The sequence below is a fragment of the Theropithecus gelada genome, chromosome 9 (assembly GCF_003255815.1).
Source record: "Theropithecus gelada isolate Dixy chromosome 9, Tgel_1.0, whole genome shotgun sequence".
Taxonomy (NCBI): Eukaryota; Metazoa; Chordata; class Mammalia; order Primates; family Cercopithecidae; genus Theropithecus; species Theropithecus gelada.
Window position 1 is genome coordinate 61,829,972 of NC_037677.1, and position 25,981 is coordinate 61,855,952.

The window sequence follows — 25,981 nt, forward strand, 5'->3', positions numbered from 1 at the left end:
CCATTAACTTGTCATTTACATTAGGTATTTCTCCTAATGCTATCCCTCCCCCAACCCCCCACCCCATGACAGACCCCGGTGTGTGATGTTCCCTGCCCTGTGTCCCAAATGTTCTCACTGTTCAATTCCCACCTATGAGTGAGAACACGCGGTGTTTGGTTTTCTGTCCTTGCGATAGTTTGCTCAGAATAATGGTTTCCAGCTTCATCCATGTCCCTACAAAGGATATGACCTCATCTTCTTTTTTAAGGCTGCATAGTATTCCATGGTGTATATGTGCCACATTTTTTTAATCCAGTCTATCATTGATGGACATTTGGGTTGGTTCCAAGTCTTTGCTATTGTGAATAGTGCTGCAATAAACATACGTGTGCATATGTCTTTATAGTAGCATGATTTATAATCCTTTGGGTGTATACCCAGTAATGGGGTCACTGGGTCAAATGGTATTTCTAGTTCTAGATCCTTGAGGAATCGCCACACTGTCTTCCACAATGGTTGAACTAGTTTACACTCCCACCAACAGTGTAAAAATGTTCCTGTTTCTCCACATCCTCTCCAGCACCTGTTGTTTCCTGACTTTTTAATGGTCACCATTCTAACTGGTGGGAGATGGTCTCTCATTGTGGTTTTGATTTGTGTTTCTTTGATGGCCAGTGATGATGAGCATTTTTTCATGTGTCTGTTGGCTGCATAAATGTTTTCTTTTGAAAAGTGTTCATATCTTTTGCCCATTTTTTGATGGAGTTGTTTGATTTTTTTTCTTGTAAATTTGTCTAAGTTCTTTGTAAATTCTGGGTATTAGCCCTTTGTCAGATGGGTAGATTGCAAAAATTTTCTCTCATTCTGTAGGTTGCAAATGTTTACTCTTTTTAATTTTTGTTATTACCACACCTACGTCCCTCCCAGCGATTCTCAGTCTGCAGTTGAGGCGATTTCTAAGGCTGGCCTTGGCATCCAGAGCCATTTCCAGTGTTAATGTCATTTATTAGTTGAATCGAAGCCTTTGGTGAACAGAGAAGCCCCACATGCATTGGAAATTTGTTTTTGTGTGGTCTTTTTATTTAGGGCAGGGTAGAAGAAGGTTCACACTGAGCCAGAAACCTAGAGAAAATCTGATTCTCTAGGCAGGCTCCCACATTTATTTGCTTTATTTGATGGTGAAACGTTATCTCTACTAAAAATACAAAAATTAGCTGGGCATGGTGTCGGGTCCCTGTAATCCCAGCTACTCGGGAGGCTGAAGCAGACAATTGCTTGAACCCAGGAGGCGGAGGTTGCAGTGAGCATAGATCACGGGTGGGCAACAGAGTGAGACTGTTTAAAAAAAAAAAGAAAGAAAAGAAAAGAATGCATTATTAGCAATAGAGAAGGCTGTTATATATGATAAAGGGTTCATTTTACCAGGAAGATACAACAGTTCTAAACCTGTATGAGCCTAATAGAACAGCCTCAAAGTAGATTAAGTGAAATTTGTATAGTTAATTTTTTATTAGGGAAAAACTGAGAAATCCTTCATCATAGGAGGAGATTGCAACCTATTTCTCAATTATTGGTAGATCAAGCAGATATAAAATCAGTAAAGATACAGAATATTTTAACCATGAACAAGTTTCATCTAATAGTCATCTCTGGAATTATATGCCCAGTAATTAGAGAATTCATATTCTTTTCAGGCACATGGAACAGTAGAAAAAAATTGATTACATACTAGATCATAAAGTAAGGCTTAATACATTTTAATGAGTTGGTATCTTACATATTATACTTTCTGACCAGAGATAAAACAAGGTTACCTGCAGTTACCAAGTTATTAGGAAATAATAAGGGAGTTTGAGGCGTGGTGGCATGCATCTGTAATTCCAGCTACTTGAGAGGCTGAGACTGGAGAGTTGCTTGAGCCCAGGGGTTTGAGGCCAGTCTGAGCAACAGCGAGACCCTGTCTCTTAAAAAAAAAAAAAAAAAAAAAAAAAAAGAGCGAGTTTAGTAAGGTGATTGACTATAAAATCAGTCTAATAAAATCATTTGGTTTTCTGTATACCAGCAGCAAACAGAAAGCAGCATCATTTAAAGTAAAACACATTTATAGTAGCAACAAAAATTTTAAGGAAAGTAGGAATAAATATGACAAAACACATTTAATACCTATTTTTTTTTTTTTTTCCTGAGACGGAGTCTCACTCTGTCACCCAGGCTGAAGTGCAGTGGCACCATCTCTGCTCACTGCAAGCTTCACCTCCTGGGTTCACGCCATTCTCCTGCCTTGGCCTCCCGAGTAGCTGAGACTACAGGTGCCTACCACCATGGCCGGCTTATTTTTTGTATTTTTAGTAGAGGTGGGGTTTCACTGTGTTAGCCAGGATGGTCTCAATCTCCTGACCTCGTGATCCACCCGCCTCAGCCCTCCCAAAGTGCTGGGATTACAGGCGTGAGTCACCGTGCCCAGCCCATTTAATACCTTTTTGCAGGAAATTATAAATAAATTGAGAGACTATATAAATTGTATGCAGGTGTATACTACATGTGTAATGGAAACGAAGTATCAGGAACAGGATGGGGAAGTATTTAAAAGCCACTGCACTCCAGCCTGGGCAACAAGAGTGAAACTCCATCTCAAAAAAAAAAAAAAAAAAAAAAAGCCACTACTGTAGTCCAGCTAAGAAGCAAAGAAGGCCTGAACTAGAGTAGTAGCAACGAGAATCACGTGGTTGCAAGAATAGTGAGATCTGGCCGGGTGCAGTGCCTCACACCTGTAATCCCAGCACTTTGGGAGGCTGAGGCGGACCGATCACCAGAGGTCAGGAGTTCAAGACCAGCCTGGCCAACATGGTGAAACCCCGTCTATATGAAAACCAAAAATTAGCCGGGCATGGTGATACATGCCTGTAATCCCGGCTCCTCTGGAGGCTGTGGCAAGAGAATTGTCTGAGCCTGGGAGGTGGAGGTTGCAGTGAGCTGAGATTGCACCACTGCACTCAAGCCTGGGCAACTGAGGAAGACTCTGTCTCTCCGAAAAAAAAAAAAAAAAAATCTGCTGGATTTGGCAATTTTCTGAAAGTAGAGGGTAAGAATAAGATGAATATGAACTCTTATGACTAAGCTGGTTCCTCTCAGGAATGCAAAGATGAATTAGGAACAGAAAATCTAATACTATCCTACTAAATGGGTCAAATTAAAAAATAATATCTAAGTACATGACTAAAAGACTTTGGATAAAATTTAATATTTTTAAAAACAACTTTCAAAAAATAAAAATAGATGTTGTCTAATATGTCTGTTTTAAATTAGCAATCATATTGAACAGTAATATACTAGGTTTATTCCCATTACAATCAGAAAACACGATTGCCTACATTTATCATTAATATTAAACTCATTGTTCTGAAAGTTTTGGCTAATACCCCAGCTACAGAGACAATTTTTAAAAGTACATAGGTGTTGTGTGGGAAAATGTTTTTAAAAGACCAAATGGTCATTATTTGCAAATAAATAGCATTCTACTAAAAATACTTGTAAAAGCTTTAACATTGATAAGAGATCAGTAAAAGGGCTAACAAGCAGTCAGACAAAAGATAAATATCAAAAAATAGTTTAGTACCTACAAACTGGTACCAGGCATTGTACCAGATACCATAAGGGAAACAAAAATGGGTACAATGGCCCTTATCTTAGGGAGCTTAAATCTATTCAATAATTCATCTGTTACAAGGAAGGGTAATTTTAAAAATAGAAGAAAACTAGGTAGATGTTTGTTAAGAGGTATGAGGTCATTGCTGGTAAAAGTATAAATTAATATAAGCTTTCTTTTTTTTTTTTTTTTTTTTGAGACTGAGTCTGGCTCTGTCGCCCAGGCTGGAGTGCGGTGGCCGGATCTCAGCTCACTGCAAGCTCCGCTTCCCGGGTTCACGCCATTCTCCTGCCTCAGCCTCCCGAGTAGCTGGGACCACAGGCGCCCGCCACTTCGCCCGGCTAGTTTTTGTATTTTTTAGTAGAGACGGGGTTTCACCGTGTTAGCCAGGATGGTCTCGATCTCCTGACCTCGTGATCCGCCCGTCTCGGCCTCCCAAAGTGCTGGGATTACAGGCTTGAGCCACCGCGCCCGGCTAATATAAGCTTTCTAGAGAGCATGTTGGCCTTTTACTCCCGGTATTTTGTTTTATATTTCTTAGACTTGCTGATTCTTCCTGTAGAAATTTATCCAATGGAATTAATCAGAAATATGTACAAATATATGGATTTTCATATAATCCCAATTAGAGTATTGTATATAACAGTAAATACTGGTGGCAGTCTAAATGTTCATCAACATCAAATTGATGGAAAATAAACTATAGAACATCTGTAGAATAGAGAATACTGTGGGTTGACTAAACATTATATCTTGGGAAAGTATTCACTGTAGATTCCTATGTGTTAAAAAGAGATTACAAAGCAATTTGTATACTGACTTCCCCCCATCTCAAAAGTGGGAAGAGAGAGCAATTAAGTCAGTTAGCCTGGTTACGTAAACAATTTGCCAGTCATTATTTCTGAATAGCAAGCAAGGTTTTTCTTTTAGCTTGTCTGATGTATGTATGTGTGTGTATGTGTGTATATAGTGTATATCTGTATGAACAATTTGATGTTATACTTGGTATACTTGGCCAGGTCCAGGTTAGTAGTAATTAGTGTGTGCTTGTAAGTGGTAGAATTGTGGTTTGACCCCGCTCTGTTTGACTGTAAAGCCTGTGCTTATGGGACACAAAGAGGACATTTAAAATAAGTGGATATAGTCTACTCTTTTGAGATGTTTGGTGAAAAGATGAGAGAGGTAATTATGTGTGCATTAAATTCCACAATGGTGCAGCAGCCCAGCATCACTATACATAGTTTGCCATTTTCCTTTCATAGCCAAGCTTCTTTTTACATTGTTTTTGCCTATAAAAATAAAATCTTACAGATGGGTGAAGTGAAAATTAAACAGTTCCTTTTCCCCCTCCTCTGACTCTTGAGTTTTCTTCCCCAGAGCAAATACTGAGAGTCATTGTCTATGCATATAATTTTACGTAAATTAATCACATTACACATGTATTTCTGCAGTTCTTTTCTTGTGAAATATAACCTAGACGTTACTTTTATGTTAGTGAATATAGATATTATGAAATACTACTGCATCAGTCTAAGCAATAGCTTGTGTACCATAGGACTTTGCTTAAAAATCTTTCATTTCTCATCATCTTTTGAATTCATAATCCTCAGTCTAGCATTCAAGATTTTCCAGTATGACACCATCTTTGTACTTCAGCTTTATCTCCCACTATCTAGTCCCTGCCCTGGGCCCCAGCCTGCTTCATTATTGGTGGATGATCCTTTGTGTCTTTGTTAATACTGTTTCTTGTGACTGAAATTTCCCTTATATTACTCCTCTTTTGTCCAAATGCTATTTCTCTTTCTGCTTGCCATCCTTTTTTCTTTCTCTTAAATAGACTGTAAGATTTTTGGGGGCAGGGAGTATGCGTTATTCAGCTGCCTTTCATAATGCATGACATAGATGTTCAAAGAACGTTTGTTATTTATTCATTCAACTGATATATAAAAACGCATTGAGTGCAGTTAGCTTCTTATCCTAAGCCCATCCTCCTTGTAACCTATTCTGGTCCTAACCCCGCTACAATCTCTTCAAATTTTAAATTACCCAAACACTCTGTATTGCTTATGTCATTACCAAAATCTACTTTATAGTCTCATATAAAACTAACAAAAAATTTATCTTGGTAGATTGTAGATCTGTTAATAACAAAGACCGTCTTTGCTTAGTTTTTATTCTTGTAGTCACTAGGATAATGTCTGTACACAGTGAGCACTCAGGAAGCATTAATTGGATGGAGCTGAATTAAATTGGGAGGAAAAGTCCACACAAAAGCCTGAAATTTGCACTTTCTAGGCAGTCAGTGATCATTCTGCAGCACAAACTCCTTATCTGTAAAGATGGTCCTGGAATGCTTGAGCTTTGTAGCATTTACAGGCCTTTAAACTAAGAGCTTAGATTTAATGCATTAATAACTGGCTTCTGTTTTCAAATCCAAAGCACTAAGTGATAAAGCTGCTTAAGAATAATTCATTCCTTTTTTCATAGCAACCCTATGTTATTTTTAATTTACTTATTAGGAAGCAAAGGCATAGAGAAACTTTGTGACTTATTCATAAACAGGAAAGGATCAATCAAGTAAGAATTGATCAATGAAGTTAGAAATGGCCGGGTGCGGTGGCTCATGCCTGTAATCCCAGTACTTTGGGAGGCCGAGGTGGGCGGATCACAAGGTCAGGAGATCATCCTGGCTAACACGGTGAAACCCCATCTCTACTAAAAAATACAAAAAATTAGCCGGGAGTGGTGGCAGGCACCTGTAGTCCCAGCTACTCGGGAGGCTGAGGCAGGAGAATCACTTGAACTGGGGGGGTGGAGGTTGTGGTGAGCCAAGATTGTGCCACTGTACTCCAGCCTGGGCAACAGAGTGAGACTATCTAAAAAAAAAAAGTGACACATTGTCAACCTGAAATTTAGTGATTATGTCCAAGTACCCTTAAGCTCTCTTAATAGAATTCCAAAATATTTGCTATCTGTGAATTCATTCATGAATGCATATGAAGACTGTTGAGCACTGATTATGTGCCAATTAGGCATTAGTTTAGGTGCAGAGATAGAACAGTGAATAAGACAAAGAGCCAGTCTTCATGGAGTGCACAGTGAATTGAAAACAGAACAAGTCGGGAGTGGTGGCTCACACCTGTAATCCCAGCACTTTGGGAGGCCGAGGCGGGCGGATCACCTGAGGTCAGGGGATCAACCTGGCCAACATGGCGAAACCCATCTCTGCTAAAAACACAAAAATTAGCTGGGTATGGTGGCGAGTGTCTGTAATCCCAGCTGCTCGGGAGGCAGAGGTTGCAGTGAACCAAGACTGCGCCACTGCACTCCAGCCTAGTTGACAGAGTGACTCTGTCTCAAAAAAAAAAAAAAAAAAGACATAGAGAAAGAAAACAGCACAGGCTGCCTGTAGACTTGGATTCTGGTTCCTCTGTCACTGACTGAGCAACCCAACCTCTCTGCATCATTTCCTCCTGCGTAAAAAGAGCAGGTTACACTAGAACTTTTTAAAGGACATTAGTCCCTTCAAAGTTTTGAGTCTGTAAATTGTCAGAAATCCTAGTTTTCCAGAAAGACAAAGGTGGAAACTTGATTTCTTTCATGTGGTCTGTTTAGTTTACTTACGCCAGTATTTCATGCTTCGTGTTTCATGTTCAGTTTTATGTAGCTGAACTCCCTGTCTACTTTTTTTCTTTAAGAGAAGAAGGGGGAAAGTGAGGAATTATTCTGTTGTGATTTGTAACTGAGGTGCAATTTGTGGTGCATGGTTATATTCAGACCTAAGTTATATTTAGAAATATTATGGTTCAGCCAGGCGCAGTGGCTCACACCTGTAATCCCAACACTTTGGGAGGCCGAAGCAGGTGGATCATTTGAGGTCAAGAGTTTGAGACCAGCCTGGGCAACATGGCAAAACCCTGCTCTACTAAAAATACAAAAATTAGCCAGGTGGTAGTGACGCACACCTGTAATCCCAGCTACTTGGGAGACTGAGGCAGGAGGCTCGCTTGAGCCTGGAAGGCAGAGGGTTGCAGTGAGCCAAAATCGTGCCACTATACTCTAGTCTAGGCGAGAGAGTGAGACCCTGTCTCCAAAAATAAATAAATAAATAAATAAATAAATAAATAAATAAATAAATGGAAGAAGAAATATTATGTTTCTGCGATGGTGTTAATCAGAAACTTTTAAAACTAGTTTACCTGAAAATTTTTTCTGATTAGGTAACCATCTATAGATATATACTTAACACAAAAAGGTTAAGTGTTTATCTGTGCATGGTGAGGTTATGTTTTCCTTTTTATGCTTTTTGGTACTTTGCATGTATTCTATAATGAGCTTGTATTATTTTTGTAATTGGGGAAAAAGATTAAGATAAGTATATAAGGAAGCACAACATCTCTCTTAACTGGTTTCCAGGCTTTCAGGGTTTTTTTTTTGTTTTTCCTTATGCTTCTTGCCTTTTTTTTTTTTTTTTTTTTGAGATGGAGTCTCGCCCTGTCACCCAGGCTGGAGTGCAGTGGCGCAATCTTGGCTCACTGCAACCTTGACCTCCCATGTTCAAGCTATTCTCCTGCCTCAGCCTCCCAAGTAGCTGGGATTACAGGCATGCACCACCGCACCCAGCTAATTTTTTGTATCTTTAGTAGAGATGGGGTTTCACCATGTTGGCCAGGCTGGTCTCAAACTCCTGACCTTGTGATCCACACACCTCGGCCTCCCAAAGTGCTGGGATTACAGGTGTGAGCCACTGCGCCTGGCCTGTTTCTTGCTTCTCAAAAACTGTCATTGATGACCTGGCATGGTGGCTCACACCTGTCGTCCCAGCACTTTGGAAGGCCAAAGAAGGAAGATTGCTTGAGGCCAGGAGTTCAAGACCCGCTTGAGCAATATAGCGATACCCCGTCTCTACAAAAAGTTTTTAAAAAAAATTAGCTGGGCATGGTGGCATGCGCTTGTAGTCCCAACAACTTGGGAGGCTGAGGCAGGAGGATAGCTTGACCCCAGGAGTTCAAGGCTGCAGTGAGCTGTGATTGTGCCACTGCACTCTAGCCTGGGCAGCAGAGTGAGATCATGTCTCTTAAAAAAAGAAAAACAAGAACAACAGCAAAAACCAACCGTCGGTTTCCTATGGCCTACCAAATAAGAGTCCAATCCTGCCTGACCCATGGGGCCTTCATAGCTTGGCTTCAGCCTGCCCTTCCCTTTCTACAGATTTTCTCCAGTCCTTGAATGGATTGTGTTCTTTGACATTCAATCTCTCAATTACTCAGGACAAAAATTCTTTTAGAATCACCTTCACTTCTTTGACTCCCTTATACCAGGGAATCTCACTTCTCACCACTTCCAGTGCCACTGTCCCAGCCACCTGCGTGATTGCCACAGCCTCCTAGCTGCCTTCCTGCTTCTATCCTGCCTCCACTGCTATCTGTCCTCCACACAGCAGCCAGATGATGTCAGTCTTCTGCTAAACACCCTCCAAAAGCTCCCACCTCACTCTGTAACTACTAAAGTCCTTCCACGGGCCTGAGAGCTTCAGGTAACCTGGTCACATCGCTCTGACCTCGTCACTTCTCTCTTTCTAATTTCACTGAAGTTTCACTACTGGCATCCTTTGTGTTCCTCAGTCCTCCTGTGCATATGCCTATCTCAGATATGTGTATTTGCTCTTTCCTCTCTCTAGAATGCTTTTCCCTCAGGTCTCTGTCAAATGTCATTTTATCAGGGAGACCCTTCCTAATCACTCTACCTAACATAGTGCACCTATGTTAGCTGCACTATGGTCAGCAGAGTGAGATCACACTCTACTCCCTCTCTGCCGTTTCACCTCCTTCAAGGCACATGGCACCCCGAGGTGCGCGTGTGTGTTTGTTCATTCCTCCTACCAGAATGAGAGCCCCACAAGAGTGGGGCTTGTTTTGTTCACTGCTGTGTTCCTATCACCTATGACCACACCATCCTTTGAGGTCTTGTTCTGTCCATTTACCCTATTGCCTGGTTTCCTTTTCTTTCTCTGTTGGATAATTTCTTGTCAGTAAGCATTTTCAACGTTTTCTCCTCATTGAAAACACACACAGCCCTCACTCAACTCCTATCTTCAGATTCGCCAGGTATTCGTTTCTCTCCTTCCTTTCAAGTTTCTGGACAGAGTAATGTGCGCTTCCTGCCTTCCCTCCTCTCTGGCTCCTCCCTTGGTCCTCCGTCACAAGATTTCTATCCCCAGTGTGCCAGCAAAACTGCTCTGATAGAGGGCTCTAATTGTGAGAAACAAGGAGGCATAGTTTTGCTTTTTTTCTTTTCTCGAGTATTGTACTGTACGGTTATTCCTTTTTTCCCTGTTGTAATTCCCATTTCAGCGTCTCTGAAGTCTTCCTGCTCTTATTTCCTCATCCTTATCGGTTGTCTTTGCCGATTCCCAGGTGGCTGGGACAGTGGCACTGGAAGTGGTGAAGTGAGATTCCCTGGTATAAGGGAGTCAAAGAAGTGAAGGTGATTCTAAAAGGATGTTTGTCCTAAGTAATTGAGAGATTCAGTATCAAAGAACGCAATCCATTCAAGGACTGGAGAAAATCTGTAGAAAGGGAAGGGCAGCGATGAAACAGAAAGGCAGGCTGGAGCCAAGCTATGAAGGCCCCATGGGTCAGGCAGGATTGGACTCTTACTTGGAAGGCCATGGGAAACTGAGGGTTGTTTTTTGTTGTTGTTGTTTTTCTTTTCTTTTTTTTTTTGAGACGGGGTCTCCCTCTGTTGCCCAGGCTGGAGTGCACTGGCAAGATCTCGGCTCACTGTAAGCTCCGCCTCCCGGGTTCACGCTGTTCTCCTGCCTTAGCCTCCTGAGTAGCTGGGACTACAGGTGCCCGCCACCGCGCCCGGCTAATTTTTTGCATTTTTTTTTAGTAGAGACGGGGTTTCACCGTGGTCTCGATCTCCTGACCTTGTGATCCGCCCGGCTCGGCCTCCCAAAGTGCTGGAATTACAGGCTTGAGCCACCGTGCCCAGCCTTGTTTTTCTTTTTTTTAAGAGACATGATCTCACTCTGCTGCCCAGGCTGGAGTGCAGTGGTACAATCACAGCTCACTGCAGCCTTGAACTCCTGGGGTCAAGCTATCCTTCTGCCTCAGCCTCCTGAGTTGCTGGGACTACAAGTGCATGCCACCATGCCCAGTTGATTTTTAAAAAATTTTTTGTAGAGACGAGGTATTGCTATATTGCTCAAATGGGTCTTGAACTCCTGGCCTCAAGTGATCTTCCCTCTTTGGCCTCCCAAAGTGCTGGGATGACAGGTGTGAGCCACCATGCACATGCCAATAACCCAGCTAAGTTTTGTATTTTTAGTAGAGATGGGGTTTCGCCATGTTAAAAGCATCTATCTCATGCTTTTAACTACTGTTGCTACACTGACAACTCCCAATCTGTCATTTGCCTAGATTTTTTCCTGGGCTCCAGGCCTGTATTTCCATCTCTTTTCCTGGACATGCCCTACTTGCATCCCGTGCCACATGTGCAAAATCCTGCACAGTATTAACCTCCTCCCCGAGATGACACAGCAGAACAATAAGCAGTTGCTTCCCCACAGCCTCCCACCTTGGTTAGTGAGCCACCTGGTCATTTTAGGCAACACTTGGGAGTCATTCTCAACCACTTCCTCTCCCTTAACACAGCCAGATCCGAATGGGCACCAGCTTCTCTCTCACATAGCTCTTGTGAACCCATTCCCTTGTCTCAGTTCTCACAGCCCCACCATAGTTTAGTCAGGGTGTCCAAACTTTTGGTTTCCCTGGGCCACATTGGAAGAAGAAGGAATTGTGTTGGGACACACATAAAATACACTAACACTAATGATAGCTGATGAGCTAAAAAAAAAAAATCACACAAAAAAACTTATAATGTTTTAAGAAAGTTTACGAACTTCTTTTGGGCCGTATTCAAAGCCGTCCTAGGCCACGGGTTGGACAAGCTTGGTTTATCATCCCCTCCTCACCCCCTTTATTTTACAGATGGGATCTTGCTCTGTCGCCCAGGCTGGAGTGCAGTGGTGCAATCATGGCTTAATGCAGGCTTAAACTCCTGGGCTCAAGCAGTCCTCTTGCTTCAGCCTCCTGGTAGCTAGGACTGTAGGCACATGCCACCATGGGTGGGTAATTTTTTTTTTTTTTTTTTTTTTTGAGACGGAGTCTGGCTCTGTCGCCCAGGCTGGAGTGCAGTGGCCGGATCTCAGCTCACTGCAAGCTCCGCCTCCCAGGTTCCCGCCATTCTCCTGCCTCAGCCTCCCGAGTAGCTGGGACTACAGGCGCCCGCCACCGTGCCCGGCTAGTTTTTTTGTATTTTTAAGTAGAGACGGGGTTTCACCGTGTTAGCCAGGATGGTCTCGATCTCCTGACCTCGTGATCCGCCCGTCTCGGCCTCCCAAAGTGCTGGGATTACAGGCTTGAGCCACCGCGCCCGGCCTGGTGGGTAATTTTTAAAAATGTTTTGTAGAGACACAGTCTCACTATATTGTCTAGGCTGGTCTCAGACCCCTGCCCCAAGCAATCCTTGCACCTCAGCTTCCTAAAGTTCTGGGATTACAGGTGCGAGCCACCATGCCTGTCCCCATTTCCCCCTTTATAGTACAGTCCTTAGGAATATGGACTCTGAAGCCAGACTGCATACATTCTAATTTTGTTTTTCTTTTTTGTTTTGTTTTGAGGTGGAGTCTCACTCTGTCACGCAGGCTGAAGTGTGGTGGCACAGTCTCGGCTCACTGCAACCTCTACCTCCTGGATTCAAGCAATCCTCCTGCTTCAGTCTCCCAGGCAACTGGGATTACAAGCATGTGCCACCACGCCCAGCTAATTTTTGTATTTTAGTAGAGACGGGGTTTCACCATGTTGGCCAGGCTGGTCTCGGACTCCTGACCTCAAGTGATCTGCCTGCCTCAGCCTCCCAAAGTGCTGGGATCACAGGCATGAGCCACTGCACCTGGCCTCTTCTAATTTTGGATTTGCTACTTAGTTTTTGTCACTTAGTTTTGTGCACTTGGTCAAGTTTTGTAGCTTCTCTGTGCCTTGGCTTCTGTATTGGTAAATAGGGATAATAATTGGTTATAAGGATTAAATGATTTAACAGATAAAAAGTGCTTAGAACAGTGCCTGATACATCATGGTGATGTTGACTGTTGAAATAGCCACCTAGCTGACTGACTTCTGTAGCTGTTCCTCTTCTAAAGCCTTTCCCACTCTGCTATTGAGTCAGCTTTCAAAAATGGACATCAGACCACATTATTCCCTTTTGAAAGTCTTTCTGTGGCTTCCCTAATCTGACCACTACTTATAGACTTAGCTCATCTCCATTGTCCCTTTTCTCTCACTCTCTGTCATAGCTGTACTGTAAATAGTTGACAGTTTTTTGAATATGCTGTGATTTTCCATGCCTTGGCATCTTTGCATATGCTATTTATTCTTCTACTTGAAGTGCCCCTTCTTCCCTGGTGTTATTTGCAAATCTTTTAATGATCGTTCCAGACTATGTCTAAACCTCCTGTGGAAACCTGGCCCTCTCCATGTAGAGCTGATCACTCCCTTCACACTCACCGTAATATATTGCCATCATTTATTTCTACTATCTGTTAAGCAAACAAGACTGAGCTTTAGCTCCCTGATGGTGGGAGATGAGTCTCTTCTTCCTCTCGTGATGCAGGGCTTTGTATAGTGATGAGCACAGAGCAGAGGCTCCATAAACATTGTTGAATTAGTAATCGCATGTTCGGAAGTTTACTAAGATTTCTGCACTACTTTTCTCCAATTTCTCCAGGCTGCAAGAATTAGTTGATCGAGTGCTGGAACGTTTTCAGGCATCTGGACTAATAGTGAAAGAGTGGAATAGTGTAAAACTGCATGCTACAGTTATGAATACACTATTCAGGAAAGACCCCAATGGTAAGTCCCCCAGAGAACTGTAGCACAGTTTGTGATCAGTGGCCTTGTGGCATCTCTGAGGTTTACACAGAATGGGCTATCAAAGAATCTCTGATATACTTCTTTTTAGACCTCTTAGCTTATTCTGATGAGCATAGTAGAGGTGGGCAAGAACATATATAGCATGGGACTGTGGCTTCCAGATCTTTTATTTCTGTCACACATAGGATTGCCCATATTTAGCAAATAAAAATATAGGACGCTTCAGTAAATTTTATATAAACAATGAATAAGTTTTTGGCATAAGTATGTCGCATGTAATACTTGGTGGCTATTTTTTTTTTTTTTAAAGAGAGAAAGGAAGGTGAGCTAGTAAAAGTAAATGTTAAGTCAGTGTTTCTCAACTGGGGGTGATTTTGCCCCCAGCTAACATTTGGCATTGTCTGGAGACATTTTTGGTTATCATAGTTAGGGATTTGGAGATGGGTTGCTGCTGGCACCTAGTGGGTGCTGTCTAACACTCTACAATGCGTGGGATGGTCGCCCACGACAAAGAATTATTCTTCCCAAAATGTCGTAGCACAGAGGTTGAGAAACCTTGTGTTAAAATAATAATGTTTTTCTTCATGGACTCTGAGCCTTTTTATAAAAATGCCTTGTTTTAATTCTTGATTTGGGATAGGTGTTTATTTCAAAAAGAAGTTTTCTTTTCTGCCTGTCCGTATCTCCAAAGTGAAAGCTTCTCTAGTACCTTCAGCATCTGATCAGGAGTCACACATTCAAGCCATATGAAACTCTTCCTTCCAAGATTCGTGGTTCAAAATACACTAGCACCAAGATCACATATTCTGGTTTCATTTCCTTTCTTGGGCCCGACCTTGGTTTTAGAAAATCTAGGTGGGGTCCAGGCACGGTGGATCATGCCTGTAATCCCAGGACTTTGGAAGGCTGAGGTGGGTGGATCACTTGAGTTCAGGAGTTCAAAACCAGCCTGGCCAACAAGGTGAAACCCCATCTCTACTAAAAATACAAAAATTAGCTGGGTGTGGTGACACATGCCTGTGATCCCAGCTACTTGGGAGGTTGAGGCAGGACAATCGCTTGAACCTGGGAGGCGGAGGTTACAGTGAGCCAAGATCGCACCACTGCACTCCAGCCTGGCGACAGAGCAAGACTCTTTCTCAAAAAAAAAAAAAAGAAAAAAATCTAGAGGAGAAGAGAACTCCATCAGGACTTGAACCATTGACTATTTGTAGGTTTTTAGTTAGGACAATTTGTGTGTCCCTTTTAGTTAAGGTACGTCTTTTAATTTCTCTCAGATATGTACCAAAGATCCCAACTGGAAATCATTTGATATTAACCCAGTTTGGTTAGAGCCATGGTAGGACCAAGAAATATATAGCTATCTAGTTATTAGTTCTAAAATGTTACTATTTTGTGATATCATATTGAATTTTATTTAAGACTTATGAATAAATCTCTATTTTACTTTTGAGAACACTGAGATTAAAAGAGCTTCAAGTAACTCAGTCAAAGCCTATATATTCTTGTTTGGGTAGGTGATAGAATAATCCAAAACTTTGAACTTGTTCCAGTTGAGTGTGTGTGTGTATGTATATGTGTATGTGTGTATATATATATAAAATATATATATTATATATATATATAATATATATACTTTTTTTTTTTGAGATGGAATCTCGCTGTGTCGCCCAGGCTGGAGTACAGTGGCGCGATCTCGGCTCACTGCAACCTCTGCCCCCTGGGTTCAAGCAGTTCTTCTGCCTCAGCCTCCTGAGTAGCTGGGATTACAGGCGCCTGCCACCGCGCCCAGCTAAGTTTTGTATTTTTAGTAGAGACAGGGTTTCACCATCTTGGCCAGGCTGGTCTTGAACTCCTGACCTCGTGATCTACCTGCCTTGGCCTCTCAAAGTGGTGGGATTACAAGCATGAGCCACTGTGCCCGGCCAAGTTGAGCATATTTCTTTCCTTCGGGGAGTAGTACTATAGAAAGTAGGACTATTTTAGGTATCTATGTATTATAATGTAGCTTGTCCAGTAGAAACATATAACTAGGTTTGTGTTGTTTGTTTTATTCTGGACAGTATATTTTAATTTTGGAAAACAAATTGAGAATTCCCTGAGGTGATGTGCATTTTAACATTACTATGTAATGGCAGAGTTTCAGAACTCTGGAGTATACCCTAAATTTATTGTTTCAGAAGACATATGGTATTAAGAAAACTGTCTGTGATGATTGAAGTATTCTGTATCTGTAATGTCCAATATGGTAGCCACTAGACACATGTGGTTACTGAGCACTTGAAAGGTGGCTAGTGAGACTGTGAAAGTGAACTTTTATTTTTAATTTTAATTAAAATTTATAGAGCCACATCTGGATAGGGGCCTCTGTTTTGGGTGTTGCAGGTATAGACAGTATTTAATTAGACATTTGTTAGCTATCAGTACATTTTCCATTTGTCTTAGTCTTTAAATATTTGTTCAGAGCTCTTAAAACTACATCATGGTCCATTATTAACTAATCTCTTAACACAGAAAGAGTTCATATATGTAGGAATCTGTATATTCTAAGTTGTGTGGATCCAGGTTTATATTCAGTTAGCACTAGAGCTTTATATAAGAGAGTGTTGTGTGTTCACAGTCTAGTTATCCCTCTGTTTGCAGATTTTCAAAATATAATCGCTTTATTGAGATATAATTCACATACTATACAATTTGCTCTCTTGATATATATATATATATATATAATTTAGTGGTTTTTAGTCTGGTTAAAGTTGTATAGCCATCACCACAATCAGTTCTAGAACATTTTCATTACCCTAAAATGAAACCCCATACCCATTGGCAGTCACTTTCCATTTCTTCCTACCCCTCTTACTCTGCCCTCCCCTGACCTCCACCAAGCCTTAGGCACCACCTGCCTACTTTATGTCTCTATAGAGCTGTCTGTTTTGGACATTTCATATAAACAGAATCATGCAGTATGTGATCTTTTGAGGCTGGCTGCTTTCACGTAGCATAATATTTTCAAGGCTCATCCATGTTATAATATAGCAGTACTTCATTCCTTTTTTGTTTTCTGTGTGGGTTTTTTTTTTTTTTTTGAGACAAGGTCTCTGTTGCCCAGGCTGGAGTGTAGTAGAGTGATCTTGGCTCTCTGCAACCTCCACCTCCCACACTCAAATGATTCTCCCACCTCAGCCTCCAGAGTAGTTGCGACTACAGGCGCATGCCACTACACCCAGCTAATTTTTAAACTTTTTCTTCTTTTTTTCCCAAGATGGAGTTTCAGTCTTGTTGCCCAGGCTGGAGTACAATGGGGCAGTCTTGGCTCACTGCAACCTCTGCCTCCCCAGGTTCAGGCGATTCTCTTGCCTCGGCCTCCCGAGTAGCTGGGATTACAGGCGTGCGCCACCATGCCCGGCTAATTTTTGCATTTTTAGTAGAGATGGGGTTTCACCATGTTGATCAGGCTGGTCTCCAACTCCTGACCTAAGGTAATCCACCTGCCCCGGCCTTCCAAAGTGCTGGGATTACAGGCGTGATCCACCACACCTGGCCTAACCTTTTTTTTTTTTGTAGTGACAAGGTCTCACTATATTGCTCAGGTTGGTTCCAAACTCCTGGGATCAAGTGATCCTTCTACCTCAGCCTCCCAAAGTGTTGGGATTACAGACGTGAGCCACCATGCCTGGTGCTTCATTTTTTTATGGCCGAATAATATTCCATTGTATGGATATGCCATATTTTATGTATCCATTCATCAATTGTTGAACATTTATGTTGTTTCCACTTTTGATATTTATTTAGTATTAATGTATTTGTTGTTCTTTTGCAACTTCACACATTCCCTTTCTCCTAATTTTAAGTTGTGAAACATGCATGGCATTGGGATCTTTGATTAAGAGCATTCTTCTCTTTAGAGAAATAGTTCCATAGTTACGCATGTGCAACTCCAGTGGGCTAGCTGAAATGTATTATGTATTCTGTTCATGGAGTTTTTAAAACTCTAGATATATTTGATCAATTCTGGCCTAGTACTCTCCTTACTTATGTAAGTAAAATAATGTACTTAAAGGTGGAAATAAGTATTTTTGAAGGTCTGTCAGTGGGTAGGAAATGATTAATATTTCAGAAAATATTCTGAGTTAATTCTTGAGGATGCTTTGAATTTTTTGTGCTCTGGACTCTCCTGTATTGAATTTTTACTTGAAAAGGACATGAAATGATGTTACATTTCTTTTCTTTCCTGTTTCCCTCTCCTTTGATATTCTTTTTGTTGCCAACCTTTAAGGATGTCTTTTGAGATATGCAACCTAAATTAACTCAAGAAGCTAGAGCACAGCTTGGTTTAGGCTAAGGTCATAGATTTGCTGCATTTCTGTGTAGAATGTCTGTCAGGATACCTTTGATTGCAACTAAAGGGCTCTTTTTCCTTTGGGGGAAGTCCTTAAATCAACCCAGAGCATGAGTGCCAGCAGTTTTGACTAGCTAATGTGTGAACCCTTGTGTGTTTTTACATATTTAAAATTATATGCCACTTTTCTTGGATCTATAGAATGTAAGGAACCTTTGAAGATCACTTAGTCCTACCTCTCACTTTGTCAGTGAGGAACTAAGGTCCACAATGGAGACGTAATTTGCCTAATAATGTAGCTAGTTGTATAATTAGGAATATATAGTGAGTGCCTGGAGAATGTCAAATGAATAGATTAATGAATAAATGTATATTGAATGAATCGTTGACAGAACTGAGACTAGAAGCCAGGTCTCTTGATTCATGGCCTGACATTTTTCCTCTGCATTATGCCACTTTCCAGGTAGTACATGAAAATTTTGCTAGTTGTACCTATGTACCTATAGAAGTCCAAGAGAAAACAACCAACCAATCTGAGCTTCTAACATTATCTTTGGAATATTTACAGCTGAAGGCAGGTACAATCTCTACACAGCGGATGGCAAATATATCTTCAAGGAAAGAGAATCATTTGATGGCCGAAATATTTTAAAGGTCAGTATGAAGCAGAGTGACTTGGAAATCCTTTGGCACATGTCCTAAATAAAGGAGGAAAAGGAATAGTTCTCCTTTTAACAATAGAGTATATTTTTTCATACTACTTCATACTTTTTCTCATACTTGTTTTTTTTAATTATCTAAAGGGAAAGAGAGGAAAAGTAGATGGTCCCCTTAAGGTTTTGGCACTTCTAGAGTATTTGAAATTGGTGGTTTGTTTGTTTATTTATCTGAGACTGTCTCGCTCTGTTGCTAAGGCTGGAGTGCAGTGGTGCAAACACGGCTCACTGGAGCCTTGACCTCCTGAGCTCAAGTGATCCTACCACCTCTGTCTCTCAAAGTGCTGGAATTACAGGTGTGAGCCTCTGCACCCTGCCTGAAATTAGTGATATAAGAAACACTTAGCAAAAAAAAAAAAAAAAAATCCTTAGGTATTCCAACTACTTGGATTCATAGAAATAAGTTGATTTCAACCGAAGTTTTACTCTGTACTTACCTCTAGAGGTTTGAGCTTGTATTTTTTAAAGTGGAAAATAATTATTTGTCTTGTTTAGTAGATTTTTCTCTTTACCCACAAAGTCAATCTCTGTACTGGCTTTATAATCCATTTTTACTTAGAAACAGCCTATGTCCTAAAAAGTAGATGGTCCATTTTTGACTGTAGAAGCTTTGCCTTTCTGAGTGTTGAATTAATCTATGAAATGAAAGTAAAGGGGTTCTTCAAGATTACATTTATCTTTCTCCAGCAGACTACCCTTCTGTAATTTTCGTGATTTATGCCTCCTCTATCAGGTTAACATGCCATTGTTCCTCTGGACAAAGAGAAACATAAGTTGATACTAATGGAGAGGTTTTCAATTCTTCTTTTCACTTGCTCTGTAAGGGTTTAGGTCATTTTCAAGGCTTTGGGTGTTTTGCTGAGATGGAGGAGGGAGTATATAATAACATCAGAATAAGCTTTAGCTTTAGAAATGCTTTTACTTTTTCTTCCCTATCTCACCCTCCATTCCCTTATCTTGTCGCTTTACAGTTTTTTTTTGCCAAATGCCTAATGTGGCCCCATTGCCTTAATTAATGACATCACTCTTCAACAGCTGTGACTGCTTACCAAGGAGCCCAATAGGGCAGTGCCAGCCATCGACTCAGACAGGCATTCCCGCACCCGCATTGCAGAGCTATGCCGAGCCCTTCCTTTCCTTGATATATTTTCTCTTTTTGAGTAGTTTTCTTGTTTTTGAGGTAGCTCTGGGTTTGAGTGGCAGGCTGCTAATGAATTCAGTTGTAGTTAACTTGACTGTTTTTTCCAGGCTACAGCTTCGGTGTGATATGAATCTTTCTCCTCCTTTATCTCCCTTCTTTGGGGATTTTCCAGTATCACAATGAATTACTTTGCTTTTTGTTATTGTTAATTTGGTTAAGAAAGAAAATAGACTGAATGGGGAAAGAAATCTTTAGGAATGGCTCAAAGCCAACTGGGTTTTCTGGAGTTAAAACTGAAGCCTTGTGTGTCGGTACAAGTCAGGTGTGAGGTGCTTTGACATCTATAAGAGTGGGGTGATGGCAGAGAGCCTGTTGGGTGGCTGTATGAGCAGTGTGGAGCTCTTACCTTGGTATAGAATTTCTCTCATTCTGGGAAGTAAGTTTTCCATTTAACTATGCTTTTTCCTGAAATCTTCTGAACCACCCCAGTGATGATATGAACGTAGCTCCCTCTGGTGTTGACAAGGACTTGCTATATCAGTAATACCCTTATTAATTCAAGCCAAATCACTTTTAGACCTGGACCTAGCTAGGTTCTTGGAGACCATTTAGTCCAATTCCCCACTTTAATCTCTGACACAAAATCTACTAAGGTAGGGCTGGGCGCGGTGGCCCACGCTTGTAATCCCAGCACTTTGGGAGGCCAAGGCGGGTGGATCACAAGGTCAGGAGTTCAAGAGCAGCCTGGCCAACACAGTGAAACCTCATCTCTACTAAGAATACAAAAATTAGCCGGGCATGGTGGTGGGCACCTGTAATCCCAACTACTCAGGAGGCTGAGGCAGGGGAATTGCATGAATCCGGGAGGCAGAGGTTGCAGTGAGCCAAGATCGGGCCACTGCACTCCAGCCTGGGCAACAGAGCTAGACTCCACCTCAAAAAAAAAAAAAAAAATCTACTAAGGTAAAGTGACTTGCCAGAGGTACTGCTAGTTAGTAGCAGAGTCTGAATCAGAACAGAAAGACTCAAAACTCACAAATTGAGCATTGTGTTCTGCTGCCTCCCATAAAGATGCCCAGTGTTTAGGTAGAGAACATTAGGTATTTGAAGTTGGGTCTATCTGCCTGAACTGGGATAATGGCCATTTAAAGTTTGTTTCATAAATGGTGGGGCAGTGAGTGTGCCAATTAGTCTAAAACCGTAGCTAGTTAATAATTAGATTCTTGTATTGAACATGATATCAACACTAACCGAAATACTTACTGACTGTATACCATCTGCCAGACTATGTGCCCTAAAGATGAAACAGTCTTTGTGATACGATGCCTGCCTTCTAGGAGCTTCCAGTCCTTGAGGGGTACAGCTAGTTAATAGACAATTAGAATGTAGAAACCATGGAGTGAGTTACGGACAAGTGCCTTTGACCACAGATAGTTATGATGACATATCCTTTAGTATAGTATCTAATATTTACTCTTTAATCACTAGTTCCAGAAAAATAATCTTTCACCTGTGTTCAATCAAGAGAATTAACTACTTTTTAAAATAAAAGTAAATTGTGGGCTCCAACAGTTACCTCCCACCCCCAACACAGAGGCAATTAAGTGTTTGTGAAGTAGCCGTAGTCCACCCACCTTTTGACATTACCATGAATGGACATGTCTTTCTCAATTAAAACATGAGACTCTATGGCCCTGCCCTTAAAATAAAAACAGGATTTAGAAAACCAGTGGACTTCATATATATATATGTGTGTATATATATATACACACACACATATATGTATAGTTTTTGTACAATATGAAATTATTATGTTTAGAAAGAAAAAAATCAATTTCACTAACAAGATAGGAACTGACTTGGAGTAAACAGAAAGGTTAACTGCATTGGTTGTTAAGGAGCCCAGGCGTACGTGTGCAGCATATTAACAGCTACATAGGCCAAGGATCAGGAATGCTGGTGATGGGAGGCAGCCTTAGAAAAAAAATCAACTTCATCTACTATTCAAAGAGAAACAAAACAAGAAAGAAAGTCATTGCTCATTGCTGTAAGAATTTAATGAGTAACAGCCAATTGCTATTCTACTCCATGAAGAAAATTGGTTCTTTTGGCTTGGTATAATATGTGTTCTGGGTGCCTTAATAAGAAAAAAAGAAATCTTTAATGACTAATGCAGATGGAAGCCACATTTTTCTTTCGTACAGCTTTTTTGAGAGTTGTTGCAGCTGTAATATACTAGTGTCTGGTTATTCCTAGTTAAAATAAGAAAGTCTTTCCCTAAGAAAGACTTTGAATTAAGAATTGACAACTAGAATCATTCTCCTGTGTTATTCAAACCTGAAAAGGAACAAACATATTTGGTTATGGTGTTTTTTTACGGAAAAGTGCCAGATAGCTCCAAAAGGAGGATGCATGAGTGAGGAAGACTTAGGCCAAATTAATGGGATGGTGCCCCCTCAGAGAGTATCCATTTCTAATCTAAGAGATAGCAAAAAAAAAAAAGGTGCTGTTTGTATAGCCTTAGGCAGTGATAAATTTATAATTGGAGAAATCATACTGACCTAAAGACACACTGCCTGGAAGTAACTGCTCCCTCACTAGCTAGAAGTAAAATGGTCATTAACTGCCAGCTTCTAGGGAGAGAGGTAATGACAGTCTGTTTGGGGTCTTAAGCAATAGAATCAGTGTTCCAAGATTGTGCTGTCAGCAGATTGAACCAGGGGTTCAAAAGCATAGCTTCTGACTGCAGAGTGAAGAGGAGGCATTAGAGCCCTAGATTGTACTCATCAGAGAAGGTGGTATGGTACAAATAAAGGCACAGTGATATATTTGGGAAAGAATGGAAAGTACTATAGGTCTAAAGTCAGAGGATAGTGTAAAAGTGCATTATCTTTAGACACTTAAAAATCCTGGAAAATATAAGCCATGTAAAAGGGAAATGAATTTGTACCTTTTCTATTTTATATATAAGAATCTTTAAATTTAGAGAAAGAAGAGACTGGCAGTATTAAACTGACTGTATTAATTTTAAATACTTTCCCCTGAAAATGTTTTAAATCTCTAGCCTCACTGAGACTTTTCTTGAAAGATGTGACTGAGTCACCCACGTATTTCATTCAGTTTTGGTTTTGTCCCATCTCTGTTCTTTAGAGCCTTTAAAAGGACAATTAGAATGAATAAATTTAAATGAGATCTTTATTTAGTTTGCTTTACTTAGAGACATTTTTATGAAGGAAGCTTTTAAAAATACTGTTTATTCTTTTTTGCTGAAATATATATATATGTACATGAGACATACATTTACTGTTGAACAAGTAGTCATAAAATGAACAGTGTTGACTACTACCAAGGTCAAAGAGTAGAGTCTGCCTCCCATGCCCCTCCCGGGAGACTCTTTAGTCAGTCTGTCCTAAGGGAACAAAAGCACAATTAACTTCTTAAACACTCTCAGGGGAGAGGCTTGTTTTGAATGAATATTTTGTTTTGAAGTATTAGAAGAGTGTTGAAAAGATAAATTCAATTTTTTTTTTTCTAGAGGACAGAAGAGATGTGAGATTTAGAACTATGTGGTCACTTTTTTAAAAATTTCATGAACTTTATTTTTTTAGGTTCACAGCAAAATTGAGCAGAAAGTATACAGTGTTCCAAATCGCTGCACACGCACAGCCTCCCCCACTTTTGGCATCTGACACCAGATTCGTGCATCTTTAAAATCAATAGGCCACACTGACCATCATTTACATTAGGATTCACTCCGATTTTCTCTATTGAGTTCCTCTTTTCAGTTATATTCATTTCTGCTCCGATTCTTTTTTTTTTTTGAGATGGAGTCTCGCTTTGTTACCCAGGCTGGAGTGCAGTGGCGCGATCTTGGCTCACTACAAGCTCCGCCTCCTGGGTTCACGCCATTCTTCTCCTGCCTCAGCCTCCCCAGCAGCTGGGACTACAGGCGGACGCCGCCACGCCCTGCTAGTTTTTTGTATTTTTTTTAGTAGAGACGGGGTTTCACTGTGTTAGCCAGGATGGTCTCGATCTCCTGACCTCGTGATCCGCCCGTCTCAGCCTCCCAAAGTGCTGGGATTACAGGCTTTTTTGTATTTTTAGTAGAGACAAGGTTTCACCATGTTAGCCAGGATGGTCTTGATCTCCTGACCTTGTGATCCGCCCGCCTCGGCCTCCCGAAGTGCTGGGATTACAGGCGTTAGCCACCGCGCCTGGCCTCTGCTCTGATTTTTTAAATTATTTCTTTTATTCTGCTTAATTTGGATTTAATTTGCTCTTACTTTTCTAGTTTACTAAGGTAGAAGCTTAGATTATTGATTTTTCTTTTCTAACATACGCACTAAATGCTATAAATTTCCCTCTAAGCACTGCTTTTGATGTATCCTACACATTTTGATAAGTTGTATCTTCATTTTCATTTAGCTTAAACTGTTTTAAATTTCTCTTGAGGTGTCTTTTTTAAAAGTCAATTTTTAATTTCTTTAGGTATAAGGCGCCATTGCTCTGTCACCCAGAGTGGAGTGCAGTGGCACAATCATAGCTCATTGCAGCCTGGAACTTATGGACTCAAATAATCCTTCCACCTCAGCCTCCCAAGTGACTGAGACTACAGGCATGCACTGTCATGCCTGGCTAATTTTTCTTTTAAATTGTTTTGTAAAGATGGGGTTTCACTATGTTATCCAGGCTGTTCTCTAACTCCTGGGTTCAAGCAATCCCCCCACCTCAGCCTTACACAATGTTGGGATTATAGGAGTGAGCTACCACACACAGCTAAGAGAAACCAGCTAAGGGTGTGGTAGCTAAGGTCTTTTTGACCCATGTGTTGGTAAGAAGTGTGTGTGTTTGTGTGTTTTTTTTTTTTTGTTTTTTTTTTTTGGAGACCGAGTGGTTCTATCGCCCTGGCTGGAGTGCAGTGGCATGATTTTTGCTCACTGCAACCTCCACCCCCCTAGGTTCAAGCAATTCTCATGGCTCAGCCTTCCAAGTAGCTGAGATTACAAGCGCGTGCCACCACACCCAGCTAATTTTTGTATTTTTAGTAGAGATGGGGTTTCACCCCATCAGGATGGTCTCGAACTCTGGACCTTGTGATTCGCCCACCTTGGCCTTCCAAAGTGCTGGGTTTACAGACGTGAGCCACTGCACCTGGCTGAAGTGTGTAGTTTAATTTCCACCTATTTTGGGATTTTCCTGCTATCTTTGTTATTACTTTCAAGTTTAATTTCACTGTGGCCTGAGAGCAGACACTGTGTGATACTATTCTTTTAAACTTATTACAGCAGTATTTTGTGGCCCAGAATGTGATCTGTCTTCGTCATTGTTTCCTGTGAGCCTGAGAAGAACATGTAATCTGCTGTTGTTGGATGAAATATTCTATAGATGTCAATTATATCCAGTCAGTTGGTAGTGCTGTTGAGTTCCACTATATCCTCACTGGTTTTATGCCTTCTGGATCCATCCATTTCTGATATATGGGGGTTAAAGTCTCCAACTATAATAGTGAGTTCATTGTTTCTTCTTGCTTCTGTCAACTTTTACCTCATGTATTTTGACACTGTTTTTAGGCACGTATGTGTTAAGGATTGTTAGGTCTTCTTGGACAGTTGATCTTTTTATCATTATGTATTGCTCCCTTTTATTCATAATAACTTTCCTTGCTCTAAAGTTTGCTCCATCTGAAATTAATATAGCTACTCAACTTTCTTTCAGTTAGTGTTAGAATGGCATATCTTTCTTCATCCCTTTATTTACTTTTTCTTTTCTTTCTTTTTTTTTTAAAGAACCCATCTATGCTGGGACATCCCTTTATTTTTCATCTCTGTGTGTCTTTATATTTAAATCGAGTCTCTTGGCTGTGTACAATGGCTCATGCCTGTAGTCCCAGCACTTTGGGAGGCCCAGGTGGGAGGATCACTTGAGCCCAGGAGTTCAAGACCAGCATAAGCAACACAGTGGGACCCTGTCTCTACAAAAAATTTTAAAAATTAGCTGGGCATGGTGGTGCATGCCTGTAGTCCCAGCTACTTTGGAGGCTGAGGTGAGAGGATCACTTGTGCCTGGGAGGTTGAGGCTACAGTGAGCTATGACTGCACCATTGCACTCCAGCCTGGGTGACAGAGTGAGACCCTGTCTCAAAATAAATAAATAAATAAAAAGTCGGTCTCTTGTAGACAATATATTGTTTGGGTGCTTTTTTTTTTTTTTTTAAATCTAACACTC

At 40.9% G+C, this 25,981-nt stretch overlaps 1 protein-coding gene across 3 annotated transcripts in view; it reads left to right on the forward strand.

Annotated features, from left to right (window-relative positions):
- The window catches only part of ASCC1 (activating signal cointegrator 1 complex subunit 1), a 116,711-nt gene that overhangs the window by 66,160 nt on the left and 24,570 nt on the right, over nt 1-25,981 (forward strand). For all 3 annotated transcript variants that reach the window (XM_025395767.1, XM_025395768.1, XM_025395769.1), the window contains exons 8-9: nt 13,418-13,542; nt 18,468-18,553. In XM_025395767.1, coding sequence (XP_025251552.1) covers nt 13,418-13,542; nt 18,468-18,553 — 211 coding nt within the window. The remainder of the gene's footprint in view (nt 1-13,417; nt 13,543-18,467; nt 18,554-25,981) is intronic.